Source organism: Neolamprologus brichardi, chromosome 18 (assembly GCF_056152115.1).
Source record: "Neolamprologus brichardi isolate AB-2024 chromosome 18, ASM5615211v1, whole genome shotgun sequence".
In the NCBI taxonomy this organism is placed as follows: Eukaryota; Metazoa; Chordata; class Actinopteri; order Cichliformes; family Cichlidae; genus Neolamprologus; species Neolamprologus brichardi.
This window is the reverse complement of record NC_142121.1, coordinates 7158107-7176423: the sequence shown is the minus strand read 5'-3', so window position 1 is coordinate 7176423 and position 18317 is coordinate 7158107. Positions and strand designations below refer to the sequence as shown.

The following is an 18317-nucleotide window of genomic DNA, read 5'->3' as shown; positions in this document are numbered from 1 at the left end:
CTAGTAACCAACTTAACTGAACGTAACTATCTGGTACAATTATAGCTTAAAACAAAATATAATTTTACATTAAATAAAAAAGTTTTAAATTTAAATAAAATAAAACATTTCTTAAATTAAAATAAGTAAACTATCCTGTTTGTTGCTGCCCTAAAAACTTAAACACATTTGGACAGTGAAGCAATGTCAGCATTCTTGCTCAGAAAAAGGATCAACATGCTCTGAAGTCAGAGTGCTCCGTTTTGCTGTGACGATGTCTCCAGCGGTTGAGAAGACTCTTTCAGCCGAGACACTAGTACCTGGGATACAAAGGTATCTTTTTGCCAGCGTGGCCAGGAAAGGATAGACTTCCTCATGGGATTTCCACCAGCTTAGTGGGTCTTCTGTGAGTGCCAGTGACGTGACCTCCTGGTATCTTTTCACCTCCTCCTCAGCTGTGGCAGATAATGATTTTGGTGGGGCTCCAACATCACCATAAGTCTGACCAAGCAAGTCTGTTAACCCACAAGACTTCCTCATCTTGGCTGGTATGAGAGGGGGTCTGGGATTTTGTTCAGTCTCGTCTGGTTTCTCATGATGTTCATGAGCTTCTGGCTCACAGATGGGCTGCTGCCTCTTTTCTTCCTGTAGAAAACCCACACACATACAGAGAGAGGGAGAAAATAAATATTTTATATCTTTTAGTATGCAGTAATATGTTAGCAAATTATAATTAATGTATTTAATTGTTAAATAGAATATTACCAATATGACAAAAATATCACCGATCTACTAATATTGCAAGTAAGTTATTTAAATTATAACACCAGAATGTTTGCTTACCTGAAGGGTTATAGCCTCAGCAACCACTCTGGCATAGGTTTCCTGTCTTTCCTCCAGTGACAGGAACGGCAGGGTTTTAAAGCGTGGGTCGAGAGCTGATGCTGTGTAGAGGGTGTTCCTCTCGACTGTGCTGGCATATCTCTTCTTAAGGTCTTGACTGATACTTTGCTTGACGTTTCTGACCAGCGCTGTGTCACCAATGTTGTCTTGGGTGTCGTGCAACAGCTGTGCTAGCAGCGGTGCTACGAGAGACAGAGTAGGATTCTTTATTTTAACATTTATCACTACTAATAACAATTTTAGGTTTTCTTGACATTATAAAGAATCCCCCTTAGTTGCTATTCATACTACACCAAAGTCATTAGGTGACAGTTAAACAATTAAAGTTCCTGTTTTTTTTTCACTAAATTTTTAATTTATTTCTTTGTCTTTTTTTTATAGTGGAATCATTGAAAAATAGGAGATTATTTTTAAGTTAATGAAAGACTTTATATTTTATAATTACAGGACAGTCTGGGGAATCAACTAAAAGAACTTGTCTGTAATTTTACACATTAATCGTGCAGCTTCACATGTCCGGCCCACTTATGATCAAAGTTACCTGTAAGTGGCCCACAGTGTAAAATGAGTTTGTCTTATAGATTCTGTGACATGATTAGTAATACTCAGTAACATCCATCAACCTCGGGTTTCACTGGGCAAAAGGCAGCGTTCACCCTGCACAGGGTTAACACACAGTGACAGAATAGAAAAGAAACAATAGAATAGAAAATATTTGACACAGAGCACTATGGTTACTGGTTTTGTCTCACCTTCCTTGACTGAAAATAGGAGGCCTGGTGCTCTGGCTCTGCAGGGATGACATGAAACATTGAACAGACTGCACCCCGGCAGCTTTGGAAACTCCTGTTTTGGATGGTTTGACACATGAAGAAGCAGCTTCTGCATGCATGGACACTGGAGGCACCAGCCTGAGGTTTGATAACACAAGACCATCATTCTGCCCTAGAAACGGGAAGATAATCTGAAGTTACCTTCAGGTGCTTTTAAGAGACTCTTCAAGTGGAATCTGAAAACTGAACTTTACAGAATACCTTTCAATGAAAAAGGTTAATGTCTGACTGTCATGCTCCTGGGAATTTGACCCAGGTTTTTGAGTTTGTTGGACATTTTATTCATTCTTCAGAATTATGAAATAGTTATGTTCAGGTTTTGAGAGCCTCTGAGTTTTGTTGCTTATGTTTCTAGGTTTTGGTTCTTGTTTCTGTTCATGTTTGTCCCCTTTTCATGTCTAGTCTGTATTTGTCTCATCTTTGTGTTGTCTTTAGTCTCTCCTGTTGTCGTCTCTCTGTCTCTCTATCATCTGTGTTTTGACCTTTTGTCTCCAGGTCTGTTTATTCCCCAGTATCAAGCTTACATGTCTGAGTCTCAGTTTGCATCACTTGCTGCTTTATTTTGTTAGTTTTTTGTCTCCTATAGCTGAGCCACATTTAGTAATGCCAACATATTAAACGAACAATATTTGTCTCTTATATATGATACATCTATATATACACTGTCAAAGATACTTGTCTTTGAGTGAAGATTTAAGGTGATAGGAAATATAAATAACTGCAACTTGAATCTTTACTGAAGCTCAGTATTTGACACAGAGTTCAAACTCACTGCTGTAATAACTAATAATGATTAATATGATAACTATAATTATGCTGTCCTCGCCCTGAGTCTCTTAGTTTCACCAGCTAGACAGCGAGATAACGATGCTCCAATAATCAGACTTATAAGAATGGCCTCTGACCATTGCCTTCTTTTTGACCATCGTAAAACTGAAAGTACAAAATACTGTATTAGCTAACTAACATTGTAAACTAGCTTGTTACACTCTTACTGCAAGCTAACAAGATAAAACTTTCAAATGTATAAATTATCGAACCATTTTTACACAAAACAAAAGATAATAATTATTTTATCGACACTCATACTTACAGACATATCTTGTCCATGGAAACAACATTTTAAGGTCCGTATAAGCTTAGAACAATAACATTACGGTATCACTTTCCGCCATCTTTTATTTCTTCTTCACGTTCTCATTTTTTCCCTTCCCAAAGTAACCGAACCCATATTACAAAGCAGCCACTAGAGGGAGCTCTAGGGCAGTTTACAACTATAATATCCCATTTAACTTATAAAAGGCAGAACAATAATATTGGCCATATTATATTTACATTACCAAAGTGAGATGACTTTAGTCTCATGAACAACATTAGCTAATTGTTATTTACTAGCTAATCTTAAAATGACTGTTCAGTACAGAAATGAAGCCCAACAATCATGTTTTACAGTCCTGTGGTCTCAGCCTCAGATACTTATTAAATCACACAGAGCTCATGTAGAAACAAATGAACAAAATATGTTCTCCTTCATTTCTGTCAAACAAAGCTGTATGAAACGTTTCCAGCAGTTTGTATCATGGTTGCTAGGCAACCTGGGCAGCGCGACGGAGGCTAGACTGTCCCATTTCACAAGCCTACAAGCCTCGCACTTCCGGCCTTAGCGGTCTTTGAGTACGTGGACCTTGAGGACCGTTAAGGCTGCGTACTTTAAGGCTGCAGACCCTGAATTGGGATACAGCCCTTGTCATGAGCTCACCCTTGCTGTGTGTCTTGTCTGTGTTGTAGTCTAGCTTCCTAGTGAAGTTCTTTGTACTATGGTTGCCTGCAAGTCCAGCAATAAAGCTGCCTTTTAGGTTCACTTCTGCATCTGAGTATCTGCATATTGGGTTTATGCCTCTGTCTGCTGCACAGCACATCATGACCAAGACAGGGTTAAATTATTGAAACTGTTCCCTGCTGTTGGTGGAGGTTTTGTCCACAATATGGAGTTACTGAAGGTCACAAAACATACTTTCATAAAACAAAAACATGTAAAAATAGATTAAATATTTCACTGACACTTGAGAGTAGCAATACACCTTAAAAGTGTCGATTCACTTTTAGACACTGATTAACAGAAGAGACGTGTAAAGACTTTTGGGAGATTTTTGAGGAATGAGAATTTGTGAAACCTGTTTGCTGTGGGGAATGTTTCTCAGGTGGTGAAATTGGATGAATATTTGGCTTTGCCCTCAGAAACTGTTTTATTGCCAAAAAAATGTTTAACTTACCAAAGAATTTCTCCTGAGTTTTCTATTGAAATATATAAAATAGGAGAATTTGCAAAATAACAGAAAAATGTTCAAGTTCAATGTGAAAACAAAAATGTCAAAGTGAAAAAAACGCAGTTCTCTGTCCTTGCAGTGAGTTTCCATCTTTAGCAAACTCTTATTAATCTGTATTTAAGTTCATTTTGTCTGAGGATCTCCTCACCATGAAATAATCATTCGATCAGGAGCTGTGTCTCAGGTCGGACTAGAGGTTTGTTTTGATGCCGTTTTATTACTTACAAACTAATATCGCCATCTGGAGGTTATACAGTTTATGACAAAAGTTAATGCTTGTCCCCATTTAAAGACTGCTTCCAAAAGAGGACTGAACCAAGGGCGTAGATTTGGTTTTGGCATTGGTGGGGACGGATGATTCAACCATTGAACCCTGCCTTGTTTCTTTTTTTTTTTCCCTTTTTGTCCTTTTTGTCTTTGCTTCTTGATAAAAAAAAAAAAAAAGGAGAAATATACTTGCCTACATATCCTATTCTACATGCTTTTAAACCACTTAAAATTACAATTCATAGTTTTATATGTGAATTAGATAATGTTAAATTACTATTAAACAAATGACTGACTACGTATTTTAGACTTTAGTTTACTTCAGTCATATTCCATATAAATCAGGTATCATACAAAAATAAAAATAGCTTCAAATACAGTCATGACAATAAAAGAATATGACTTTAAGAAATTAACAACATTAGTTCAGTTATAGTACACCAACATGTCTGATACATTAGCACTAAGGGAACACTGAATGACCTGGTGGGTTTTGTCCATAAAACTACTCGTCTAAGATTACCACAAAGTAAAAGATCTCTCAGCAAAATCATGCAACATTTTAGGCACTATTGCCCCGATCAAATCAGTGAGCTGAGAGTTTTTATTCTAAACATGAACTACTGTTACAGCAACAGACATGGACTACTGGTGACCCACACAACAACTCAATGTCCACTATGTGAAGGAGCCAAACACATGCCTGCTCCTCTCGTTAACTGAGATAAACTGCTGGCATGTTTGTTTTACATCTAAACTGTCCAGTCTCTCCTGGTGGACACACAGCAGCATTGTTTAATCTCATTTGAGTCATTGTTGACCTTAGCCATCTTTTTAGTCTTCTGAGAGCACTGAAGCTTCTTTCAGCCTCAGTACATGAGTTTTATCCTCAGATTAAAATTATTATTCTGTGCTTGATGTGCCTCACCTTTGGCTCTTCCCCTCTGACTGCACTAGGACATATTGCCACCTGATAAAATAACACATGGATTCGTGCCATATAAAAAGTGAGACGTGTCAATTCAGATTCTTTGTCAAATATACACTAATGAATCAATTTACATCAGCAGCCTAACAACTGTCATGATAATAAATACTAGTTAATCTATAGCACCAAATCATCAGTCAGTCACCTGTGACCTCGCCTCTTCACCTCTGTCTGAGCTACAACATGTCAGAGCTGCCTCTGTCACCTGATAAATAACAGTGAGACATTCAACATACATGCAGTCACACATGTGCTTCAAATACAGTCATGAACCATCAGGTCATCATCCAATTTCACCTGTGATCTTGTATCACCATTACTCTCTATCACCTGACAAATAGGACATACATGACAATAAGAATAAAATGTGGAGCTGCTTCAGTGTTTCTGTCAATTTGTGCAGATCTTGACTCGTCAGTAATTTTTGTAGTGTGAGTGCATTTTTACAACAATTTGTGCAAACTGCACTACAAGGTGGATATTTGCAAAATCCTGACTACCTCATGATATTTTGTCTCAAAAATTAACGCTATGAATATGTCAGTACCATTAGGATAAAATTATTGTGTCACCAACATTTTAACGTTAGACATATAATTTTAACAGCCTCTGTAAACTAATATCCTGGCTCGCTCGAGGCTGCCGTTTTCTCTGACAGTTTCAATCAAAATGAGAAATGCTGCTCTGAGACTGAGAGAACTGATAGTGCTGCCTGCTGTGCAGTTAGTTTACAAAACACGTTATTCATGGTTACATACAATTTTAGACTGATGTGGGCCAAAGCCTAGCATAGCCTGTAACGTTATTGTGTCGAAGCTCCGAATCGTGCGTCGGGTAATCTCGGGGGCGTTTTTCTGAAGCGTGTATCGAGGCTTGCTTTGATTACGTATGCAGTGACGTTCGAGGCCTCGCGGGCAGTCCGTACCACGTGACTGATTCGGGAACTGGTTCACCGGTTCGCGCCAAATTCGAAATAAAATGGGCAGCAAAACACAGCTGATTCCCCCATCACATTGTGTTGTGGAATTGGATTACGTACGTGTTACATAGTTACTTGAGCATTTCTTCCCTCGATGGAACCAGCAAGGAAAAGAAAATTTTCCCCTGTCTGGCAACATTTTGATGTCATCTCTCCTAATAAGGTATACACACTGTAATAAAGAAATGATAAGTACCATAATATAAATAAACCACACCACAGATCCTATAATCAGATTTCTGTCTTTTTGTTTATTAAAAGGTGAAGTGTTTGCTGTGCTCTAAAGAACTTGGATACAGCAACAACACCTCATCTATGCTGAGGCATTACAGAGCCCTGCATGAGAACAAGGAGACTAACCAAGGTGGACCAAGCTCAGGTGAGTTTTTGTAGGTTTTAAGGATACAGTCATTTGATACATTTATATTCCCCATGTAATTCATTAATATTTGGGTTCTATTTACTGAAATATGTAATTTCTTAATGTTTTTTTGTTGTATCAGGGGAGAGGAATGATGTGGATGAGGCCTTGGTCAACATGGTGATAGAGGATTCCCAGCCCTTCACTATTGTGGAGGACAGTGGGTTTAGGAAGCTTGTTAAAGTTTTGAACCCTAACTATGTTCTCCCCACAAGGCAGGTGTGTATCTTAAAATATGAAGCATGTTTCCATTTTGCCTTTATTTACATATTAAGTACTGTACCTTCTTTTGTTTAGGCTTTGAAAGCTATGGTGGACCAAAGATACAAAGAGTCCAAACAAAAAGAAAAACTGACTGTGGCCAAGGTTTCTGCAGTTAGTTTGACATCTGATATGTGGACCTCCATTAACACAGAGGCTTACCTAGCCGTCACCTGCCATTTCATTGACTCTAACACTGCATTGCATTCTGTAGTGTTAGGTGTTCAGCACTTCCCTCAAGCACATACTGCTGTCAATTTGTCACAAGTAACAGCAGCGCTCATGTCAGAGTGGGGTATTACAGACAAAGTTACATGTTATGTGACTGATGGAGCAGCAAACATGGGTGCTTGTGCTAAGGAGCTTCGTTTGCGTCACAGTAATTGTGTGGCACATACATTAAACCTAATGGTCAAAAAAGCTCTTGATCAACACACGACGCTGTCTGACATCCGGACTACCTGTAGGAGGATAGTGGGATATTTCAAGAGCAGTACAACTGCTAAGGTTTGTTCCATTATTTCATTACTGCTTTGAGGTGCTGCTGCAGTAACACAGCTTGAATTAATCAGTTTGTGTTGGCTGTTTTTCTAGGAGAGGCTGACAGAGGTGCAGGAGCAAATGGGCCGGCCTGCACTGAAGTTAATTCATGAGGTGGATACACGTTGGAACAGCACATTCCAAATGCTTCAACGTGTTCATGAACTCAGGGAACCTATTGGAGCATCGTTAGCTGGCCTGCACACTGATATTTGCCCACTATCCTCTGAACAGTATGACCTTATGGCAGAATGTCTTAAAATACTCTCCCCATTTAATGATGCCACCACTGAGCTGTCAGAGGAAAAGCGAGTGTCTGGATCCAAAGTAATTCCACTTCTAACAATGTTGCACCATGCACTAAATGAAGAGGAAATGGGAGTTGTCCTAACTCCAGAGAGCTCCACCATGGTTGAGTGTCTAAGGAGACAATTAAAGGAGAAGCTCTACACATTGCAGTCAATGAGCATCATGTCACTGGCAACATTGCTGGATCCAAGGTTAAAAAAAAATAGGCTTCTTTAGCCCAAATAAAGCAATGGATGCTGAGAAGAGACTTATTTTTGAATGTGCTGCTATTTTGCGGCACGTGGCCTTCTCATCAGCAGCCTCATCATCAAAAGCTGCTCAGCCTGTGACTCAAGGTATATGAGCACATTTCGATTGTTATATTGTATTTAGTTACTTACATTCTGTTTGTTTTAGGTAGCAAACTGTGGCATCGTTTGGACACCACTGTTCTGGAGACAAAGACCCCAAATGCTACTGCTGATGCAACAGCTGAAGTACAGAAATACCTCCATGAACCAAATATGGGCAGACTGGAGAATCCGCTGGAGTACTGGGCTGGACACAAATTTCTTTATCCAAACTTGTATCAACTTGCTGTGGTTTTTCTTGCAACCCCTGCTTCATCTGTGCCCTGTGAGAGGATATTTTCAAAAGCAGGAGAAATCCTCTCAAAAAAGAGGAACCGTCTTAAGCCCAGCACTGTGGAAAAGCTGCTATTTTTGAATAAAAACAAATGAAAACTTTTCCCTAGTGTCATGAGCACTGTTATAAAGTCACAAGCACATTCACATCACAACTCCCTCCCTTTTTGTTTCCATGTACATTCCTGTGTTAAGCTGCCAATTTATTATACACAAACATTAATTAAATTAAATTAATATAATATAAAATTAGTATAATATTAAATATAACTAATATTTAGAGTTTAGTTATTGGTGTCATGAACAAAAGTAATTTCTTTATTCATTCAACTTGAAGCGCCACACACTAGTTTGTGTCACATGATTACACAGTTACACAATCATCCCAAAAACTCTGTCCTGATAGTTTCCACTTTCTCTTTTGTATCAGACATACTGAGACAATATTCGGGATAAATAACCATAAAAACAATTTATTTATTCAGTTTAGAGGTTTACACATCACATCATTATAATCATTGAGCCCGTTTCACTTGAATCGTCCACTTGATGGCGCAGTAGAGCAAATGAATCATCACAATGCTTCGAACCATGAGTCGACCAGTTGGATGGAAAGCTTCATTTCATCCTTGTTGCTGCCGTCCTCCTCTCCTCCTCGCAGCGCAGACTTGCCGCTGCTAAAACTAAACAGAGCTCCAATCACATTGGCCATATTTGTCACGTGACGTAGGACTCCAGTAGAGAACGTAATTTAACTCTTTCTGCACCGCTGGGTGAATTAGACGCTGACAGATCGTTTTTTTCTTTCTATCGGGTTTGTTTTTCTTTCTAATTATTGGTGGGGACAATTCAATAATCGCTGGATATTGGTGGGTCCCTTCCGTCCATGCCAAATCTACGCCCTTGGACTGAACAGTCGTTTAGCTTCTAGTTTAATCGGCTTTGCTGTGTAATCTTTGCTGCCAACAGTGAAGTGAAACATTTAAGCTGTACATGAAAGTTAATGTGTAATTATGATGATCTTTACCACAAAGATTTTAAATGAAAGAATAAACAAAGGACATGAAAACTGATTCTTATGTCTACTGTGTATCTTCAGTGTGAATGTTGAGTTATATTTGAGTGTCTGCATTTAAAGCACATATTAATGTATTGTTTTGAAATCCATGGTGGTACACAGGAAAAATTACTAAAGAATGTAGAATTAGAACACTATCTGTATTTGTTTTTTAAATAGTTTTACATATATTTTACTATTTAAAAAAATAATCAAGAAATCAAGCTTGCTGCCTGTCTTGTACAGTAATTTCATTTGAACATAGGTTTAATTTAGTGGAGTCAGTTGTTCCCATGCATCATTCTGTAAGTGTGAGAATGAACTAAGATTAGAAAATGTCAAAATATAAAGTGTGATTTATTTTTATTCATCACAGCATCCTAAACTTTGCTGAACTTTTTGCTTAGTGTTGACTGTCACATTTCAAAGCACCAAGTAAAGATAAACTATTAAACTTTAACTGGGTCAGACTTGTTACTGCATGCTGTAACCAAACATACCACACCCTGCATCATGTGATTGGCTCTTGGTCGCTCTGTAAGAATATTTCTTTAGTGCCTCCCTTCACAGATGTGTCTGTATCAGGATGGGTCTAAACAACATGGTGTAAATGCAGTTGCTGGTGAGCCTCATTTCCTGTAGGAGGTGAAAAAGAGCAGAGATCTGTTTCCCTTCAGAGCACAGAGGTTGTTTCTGTTCAGAGGAAGTGAAACTGTCTGACAGTCACTGAGAGACGGTGAAACGGCACAGCACATGAATCAAATGGATCAAACAAAAATCTGCTGTTCAGTCTGTTTGGATCTACTGAAGGATCCGGTGACTATTCCCTGTGGACACAGCTACTGCATGAACTGTATTAAAAGCTTCTGGGATGAAGAGGAAAAGAAGAAAATCTACAGCTGCCCTCAGTGCAGACAGACTTTCACAGCGAGGCCTGTCCTGGTGAAAAACACCATGTTAGCAGATTTAGTGGAGGAGCTGAAGAAGACTGGACTCCAAGCTGCTCCTGCTGATCACTGCTATCCTGGACCTGAAGATGTGGCCTGTGATGTCTGCACTGGGAGAAAAATGAAAGCCTTCAAGTCCTGTTTAGTCTGTTTGACATCTTACTGTGAGAAACACCTTCAGCCTCATTATGATTCATCTACATTCAAGAAACACAAGCTGGTGGAGCCCTCCAAGAAGCTCCAGGAGAACATCTGCTCTCGTCATGATGAGGTGATGAAGATGTTCTGCCGTACTGATCAGCAGAGTATCTGTTATCTCTGCTCTGTGGATAAACATAAAGGCCACGACACAGTCTCAGCTGCAGCAGAAAGGACTGAGAGGCAGAGAGAGCTGGAGGTGAGTCGACAAAACATCCAGCAGAGAATCCAGGACAGAGAGAAAGATGTGAAGCTGCTTCAACAGGAGGTGGAGGCCATCAATCAGTCTGCTGATCAAACAGTGGAGCACAGTGAGAAGATCTTCACTGAGCTGATCCATCTCATCCAGAAAAGAAGCTCTGATGTGAAGCAGCAGATCAGATCCCAGCAGGAAACTGAAGTGAGTCGAGTCAAAGAGCTTCAGGAGAAGCTGGAGCAGGAGATCACTGAGCTGAAGAGGAAAGATGCTGAGCTGAAGCAGCTCTCACACACAGAGGATCACATCCAGTTTCTACACAACTACCCCTCACTGTCAGCACTCAGTGAGTCTACAGACTCATCCAGCATCAATATCCGTCCTCTGAGCTACTTTGAGGATGTGACAGCAGCTGTGTCAGAGGTCAGAGATAAACTACAGGACATTCTGAGAGAGGAACGGACAAACATCTCACTGACAGTCACTGAAGTGGATGTTTCACTGTCACAACCAGAGCCAAAGACCAGAGCTGGATTCTTAAAATATTCACGTGAAATCACACTGGATCCAAACACAGCAAACAAACAGCTGTTATTATCAGAGGGGAACAGAAAAGTAACATTTATGGAACAACAACAATCTTATTCTGATCATCCAGACAGATTCACTCACTGGTTTCAGGTCCTGAGTAGAGAGAGTCTGACTGGACGTTGTTACTGGGAGGTGGAGTGGAGAGGGGAAGGAGTTGATGTAGCAGTCGCATATAAGAATATCAGCAGAAAAGGAGGTTATGAATGTGGTTTTGGACATAATGACAAATCTTGGTCATTATATTGTGACAACAACAGTTATACATTTCGGCACAACAACTTGGAAACTCCTGTCTCAGGTCCTCGTTCCTCCAGAGTAGGAGTGTACCTGGATCACAGAGCAGGTATTTTGTCCTTCTACAGCGTCTCTGAAACCATGACTCTCCTCCACAGAGTCCAGACCACATTCACTCAGCCGCTCTATGCTGGACTTTGTTTTAATTTTTATGGAGACACTGCTGAGTTGATTAAAGTGAAATAGACTGAAGTCTTTCATATTGTGGGTTTAAATCTGTATTTTAGTTTCATTTTATTTTCTCTCCATCATTTCTGCACAGAGATCAGCTGTCAGTCAAACATTATGGGTGGTACCTCCACATCTTCTAGTTGTTCTCTTGATGTTTCTGAGTTTTTAAAGGAGATCTTTCCTGTGACTGTTTATGGAGGCTATCACTGCTCATCATCATTTTGATTTACTAAAATATTTCTCCACATGAAAATGTAAACTTCTCTATCCTCTAAATGTTTCTGGAATATTTGTATTGAAAAATGTCCACATTTCTCTTCATGAGTATGGCAGACCATGTGTGTGTGTTTGTGTTTGTTTTTGTCAAAATCATCAAACAAATGAGGAAAAACTGTGATTTTAATGAATGAATTCATATATTGTGTTGATGTTTTATTGTGTGAATAAACTGGAAGGTTTGACTATAAATCAAACTTTGAACAAAGTCTTTTCTTCTGTCTTCATTCCAGGATCTCACTCAAATCTGATGCAGAAAATATGAAACTAATCTGAGAGAATAACTGAAGCAGTTTTCCTCCTGAAGCATCACAAAGTTCAGAGTTCATGTTTAGAGCAGAAGATTCAGCAGTCGCTCTGTGACCTTTCAACTTTCTTCACTAAAACAGCTTCATTACAGAGAAACAAGTCACATTTTCTTCATGTTCTTAAGTCCTTTCAGATGTTTTTAATGGTCCTTGAATGCAGCATCAGTGTCGCAGGTTTAAAAGGACCATATCTGTGTCTAAAATCTATTTCCATTATGAATCAGGAAACTGTTTGCACCAATCATAAAGGCAATAAAATACGTCACACACTAAGAAATAACAAAAAGGAATTGTGGATTTCAAGGAGATTTTTCCCTCGTTTTTTGAAATCATAAGAATACAAACTAATGCAAGACTGTCATGTTTTCATAAGTTTGTAGAGACACTGTTCTTTTGTATTCTAGGACATCAGTCATTTTTTTTAGTGCACGCTGCCCACCAGCATCAGCATCCATGACCTGATAATGGACCTGATCTGATCTCCTTTATGTACAGGTAGATATCCAGTGGGTTTGCTAAGGGTCACAGATGAGGGGCTGTGTGAGATGTTTAATGGGAAAGGAAATAAAACCATTGTTCCAGACCTGCAGCTAAGATACTCGAGTATCTTCAAATATGAAGCTGAGTATTACTTCCATACTTTCCTCCACTGCTGATGACCTTGTTACCTGCTGCTCCCTGTTAATGATCAGCCTCAGTTCTGATAGTAAACTGTTGACTCTCGTTCTGTCAGGTTGTTGCTCAGTGACGTCTTGTTTTCATTTTCCTTCTTCTCCAAATGTGTCTTCCTTTAACTCTTTGCTTTTGTTTCTGCTTCAAACACCAAATGATACACGTGCTGCACCTCTGATGGTTTGTCAGAGAGCAGAACAATTTACATTACAGAGAATATTTTACAGTTGAACATAAACTTTCACTTTTTTCCTCTAAAGTGTGCTCACTGGTTTTTCCAGCTGCTGTGAGATGTTTATGCCTGACTGTAAAGATGGAAATAAACACAGATGGAAATGTAGCCCTGTCTGAAATTATTCGGGCTTGCAGTGTAAAGAAAAAAAGTCTACTGTTATAAAAATGGTTAAAATATAAATAGTTGATAAAAGGTTTAAAAATCATATGCTTTGGTACAAATGTATTTCATTTACAGTTAAGAGTCCAATAAAAAAGGGTTTCATGATTTAGAGTTCATTTTCTGTGCAGAATAAATATGTTGTGGTGTAACCTTAAATTATTTACCCATTTAATGTCAGTTACCTCAATGTTGTATTGTCATTGGTTGTTTGTGCTGACGAGCCAGTCAATGTCATTCTTCTCTGTTATGGGGGCGGGACGAGTTGTAATGTTTGTGTGAATCTGTGGGAGCGGACACAGAAGCTAAGTCCGAACAGAGAGATGTCGTAAGGCAAACGTGGTGTGGATTTTACATCTAAGATCATCATTGAGGTCGACTACCCGTGGTCCTGATATTTCTTATTTGTGATCTGCAAGAGGTAAATGAGTCTGTGTGCCTTGACATTTGTACTGTAACTATTCGTTATAGTGGTAAAATGGCGCGATGTGTGATGCTAACTAGCGGCTTGCTAATTAGCGCAGCTTACCGCGTTATGTGCTGTGATGCCATGCTGTATGTTTAGCTCTGTGATTTTTAGTCAAAGCATGCTAATGCTAAATCGTTATGTGATAGCATTTGGTATTGTAGCTCAAGTGTTTTAATATGTTTAGAAGCCGAGGGACGCTCTGAAAGGAGAGGGAGAGAGAGGTTTCTGCCCGGATGGACCCTGCTGTTTTCTCGCCCCTGACTGTCTTCACTACTGGTGAACTAACTGCCCGTTTCTGATTGCCCCACTAACAAACTCATTGGACTCGTGAGTACTAACTGGAACTAAAGTGCACGTATTTTGTTTATGGCTCAGTTTGAGTGAAGCGGCCATCAGTTTTAGGCCTCACCGCACCCGAACTTCGAATCAGGCCTGCAACAAGCACTGTGCTACAGGTGTAGTGTGGACAGGTTAAAGTGTGTGTGTGTGGGCCCACTGTTACAAATTTGGTTTAAATTGAGTAAGTGTGTAGTTGTAAGCAAAGTTATTATCAAAGGTTGAAATTCATCCCTGTTAAAGGTGTGAGCTGTTGTAACTGAAATAACAGTTGGCACCTAAGAACGAGGTATTTTGTGTTGATAATCTTTTATTGAAAACCCATGTAGTCACTTTTACAGTATTTTTGTTTGTTTATTTGACTTCAATTCATTTTATAAAAGTAACTGTTTATTTTATTCATTTCTTTGCTGTCTAAATAAATACCCGGTGAGGGATTTAATTTGTGTAAAATACAGTTGTGCTGGTCCTTATTAATTCAATTAGAGGATATCAAGTAGCATGATTAGTAGCACTACGAACCCAGGCCCAGTCTCATTGTACTAAATAAATAATCATTTATTTTTTGTTCATTTGTCCAAATTCTGGGAAAAGAAAGAAGTTTGTATTTGTTTAAGATACAATGAAATCATATTTTGACATATTGGAAGATGATATCAAGCTGAAAAAATACTACAGGTATAAATGGAAACTACAGTTTATTTCTGTTATTTCCTGTGATAGTGTTTGTACACTCGCTCATGATAACTGTTCATTCAGCTGCTGTTTTTGTCTGCTGGACATCTTTAGCTTTCAGTAAGGATGCATTCATAGATCAGCACATCTTTTTGAACCACATTTCTTATGAGACTCAGAGTTTACATTTTGGAAATGTGCTGAGACCTGGGGTAGAAAGAGACTGAAGCCAGCTTCAAACTCGGCAGTTTTGTGTGTGTGTGAAGCAGAAAGATAAGAACTGTGTGGCCAACTCATCACACACATAATCCTGAATCAGAAAAACAGCATCAAGTGTTGTAATTGTTAAACACAGAAGTGTGATTTATATGTGGTTTTACTGATGGTTAACACAGTCGCACAAACACCTGAAACTGATCAAAATATAAAACAACATATTAAACATAAATATGTACCAGTTACCAGAACTTATATGTGGTTTCACTGAGGTTTAATTATGCTCAGTTTATCAATGCTCACTCATACAAAAGTTTGTTATGTTTTATTGATTAGTTGGCTTTAGGTTTTCCAGTTTTCCAGCTGCTGCTGTTTAATGTTTGCCTGGAAAAAGAAATTTCAGTTAGTGTGGGAAGTTTGGTTAAGCTGGTGGAAAACAATACTGTTACACTGACCTTTTGGATAAGATTGTCTTACCTGTGGTTTCTCTGATGTGCGCGACAAAACAGTCTCCAGGCAGCTTGAGGCCCATTTAAAGGTTCCTGGTGGTACCAAGTGATTGAAGAGAGGATTGAAAAGCCATATTAGTTTATTGTAGATTGTAGTCAGTTGGCCAAGCTTGTAATGAAAAACGGTTCATTACTCGGAGCTTTCATCACAGTCCTCTTTGGTGACATCTGGTGGACAAATATATGAAGAGCAGCTTGAGTCTGCAGCTTATAATGAACTGCTTCATTATGATTGCCCACTCTGCAGAGCTGACAGCTTGTGTTTGATGTCATGTGACAGTTCTGTGTGATATCGGGCTGATATGTTGCTTTGAACGTGAATTTTTGGGGGATGAAAAAATGATGTTATCATCAATCAATCATGTGGTCAGAAGAATCTGTGCTTACCTTGCAGGAATGTTTTACATTTACAGATTGGGAAGTTTTTATTCAGTCTTGATGCTTTGGTGGATGTTCGCTCATATGCAGTTTTTTGTAAAGACATGATTATACCCCTTAAGCGAGCTGAAGTGTACCCTAACAATAAGCCATGGGTCACCAAATGCATCAAATCCTGTTTAAGGAAAAAGGGACAGGCTTTTAAAGATGGGCTGTTACTGACTTTCAGGCAGTCACCAAAGACTTGAAAATCGAGCTCTTGAAAGCAAAACAGATCTACAAAAACCTTCTTGAAAGCAAATTTGCTGCAAAACATTTTGGGTCTGCCTGGACTTGTATGAAAACCATATCAGGGTTTCAAAATCCCCAGAGCAGCAGTCAGATCATTGTAGACGGTTTTAAGTCAGACAGAGATTTGAATATGCTTCATGCTCGTTTTAGTTCTTCTGAACTGAAACAGAAACTGAAAGATACTCAACACTTCATCACTGAACTCAGCGATGTCCAAAAGGCCTTTCATACAGTTAATGTGAACAAGAGCCAGGGCCCTGATAACATTAGTGCCGCCTAATTCAATCTTGTGCTAAAGAGCTCAGTCCTAAATTTCAGGTTATTTTTAATAAATCCTTTCAAATACAAAATGTGCCCTCGCTTTGGAAGGAAGCTGTCGTCGTTCATGTCCCTAAATCTAGTCGTCCAAACGTCCTGAATGACTTCAGGCCTGTTGCCTTACCTGAGTTGTCATGAAAGTCTTTGAAAAAATCATCAGAAATGTGATTATGGAAGAGATTGAATATCAGCTGGATCCAATGCAATTTGCGTCCAGGCCCAACAGAGGAGTGCAGGACGCGCTTTTGACTCGACTAAATCTGATTCTTAAACATGTAGAGAGTAAAGGGACTTTTGCAAGACTTATTTTCATTGATTTTTCTTCGGCTTTTAATACAATACAGCCCCATATTTTAATTAAAAGTCTTTTAGAACAGTTTGAAATCAGGAAAAACCTGGTTTGATGGATTTTAGATCTTTTAACTGACAGGTGACAAAGAGTGAGAATAAATGGGGTTCTGTCTGACCCAGTGTTCTCCTCCACAGGTTCTCCTCCAGGGTGTCTCTTATCGCCCTTATTATTCATTCTCTTTACAAACATGTGTCAGAGCCAAGGGCGTAGATTTGGTTTTGGCATTGGTGGGGACGGATGATTCAACCACCGAACTCTGCCCTGTTTCTTTTTTTTTCCTTTTTGTTTTTGCTCCTTAATAAAAAAAGGAGAAATATACTTGCCTACATATCCTATTCTGCATGCTTTTAAACCATTTAAAATCACAATTCATAGTTTTATATGTGAATTAGATAATGTTAAATTACTATTAAACAAATGACTGACTAAGTATTTCAGGCTTTAGTTTACTTCAGTCATATTCCATATAAATCAGGTATCATACAAAAATAAAAATAGCTTCAAATACAGTCATGACAACAAAAGAAAATGACTTTAAGAAATTAACAACATTAGTTCAGTTATAGTACACCAACATCTCTGATACATTAGCACTAAGGGAACACTGAATGACCTGGTGGGTTTTGTCCATAAAATTACTCGTCTAAGATTACCACAAAGTAAAAGATCTCTCAGCAAAATTATGCAACATTTTAGGCACTATTGCCCCGATCAAATCAGTGAGCTGGGATGTTTTATTCTAAACATGAACTACTGTTACAGCAACAGACATGGACTACTGGTGACCCACACAACAACTCAATGTCCACTATGTGAAGGAGCCAAACACATGCCTGCTCCTCTCGTTAACTGAGATAAACTGCTGGCATATTTGTTTTACATCTATACTGTCCAGTCTCTCCTGGTGGACACACAGCAGCATTGTTTAATCTCATTTGAGTCATTGTTGACCTTAGCCATCTTTTTAGTCTTCTGAGAGCACTGAAGCTTCTTTCAGCCTCAGTACATGAGTTTTATCCTCAGATTAAAATTATTATTCTGTGCTTGATGTGCCTCACCTTTGGCTCTTCCCCTCTGACTGCACTAGGACATATTGCCACCTGATAAAATAACACATGGATTCGTGCCATATAAAAAGTGAGACGTGTCAATTCAGATTCTTTGTCAAATATACACTAATGAATCAATTTACATCAGCAGCCTAACAATTGTCATGATAATAAATACTAGTTAATCTAT

General features: G+C 38.8%; 2 protein-coding genes and 1 pseudogene across 2 annotated transcripts; 2 read left to right on the top strand and 1 right to left on the bottom strand.

The window, feature by feature from the left end:
- Nucleotides 1–128: 128 nt before the first annotated feature.
- Nucleotides 129–3008, bottom strand: LOC148097550 (E3 SUMO-protein ligase ZBED1-like). The gene is made up of 4 exons (XM_087831957.1): nt 2809–3008; nt 1635–1827; nt 823–1064; nt 129–624 (listed from the first exon to the last, which is right to left on the bottom strand). The coding sequence occupies exons 1-4, from the start codon at nt 2812–2814 to the stop codon at nt 187–189; spliced, it is 879 nt and encodes a 292-aa protein (XP_087688083.1). The 5' UTR covers nt 2815–3008; the 3' UTR covers nt 129–186.
- A 4550-nt stretch (nt 3009–7558) lies between these two features.
- On the top strand, nt 7559–9534 carry LOC148097549 (zinc finger BED domain-containing protein 4-like; annotated as a pseudogene).
- A 689-nt stretch (nt 9535–10223) lies between these two features.
- LOC148097548 (tripartite motif-containing protein 16-like) lies at nt 10224–12198 on the top strand. The gene has a single exon (XM_087832064.1). It carries the CDS (start codon nt 10241–10243, stop codon nt 11897–11899), a length of 1659 nt encoding a protein of 552 aa, XP_087688190.1. The 5' UTR covers nt 10224–10240; the 3' UTR covers nt 11900–12198.
- The last annotated feature ends 6119 nt before the right edge of the window (nt 12199–18317 follow it).

Excerpts from the sequence above, each read along its gene's own strand:
- LOC148097550 (XM_087831957.1), bottom strand. Across the intron at positions 1,065-1,634 it reads CCTATTTTCAGTCAAGGAAG|CACCGCTGCTAGCACAGCTG; the intron begins GTGAGACAAAAC and ends TGTCTCTCGTAG. Across the intron at positions 625-822 it reads CTGAGGCTATAACCCTTCAG|GAAGAAAAGAGGCAGCAGCC; the intron begins GTAAGCAAACAT and ends GGTTTTCTACAG.
- LOC148097548 (XM_087832064.1), top strand. The coding sequence starts at position 10,241 with ATGAATCAAATGGATCAAACAAAAATCTGCTGTTCAGTCTGTTTGGAT.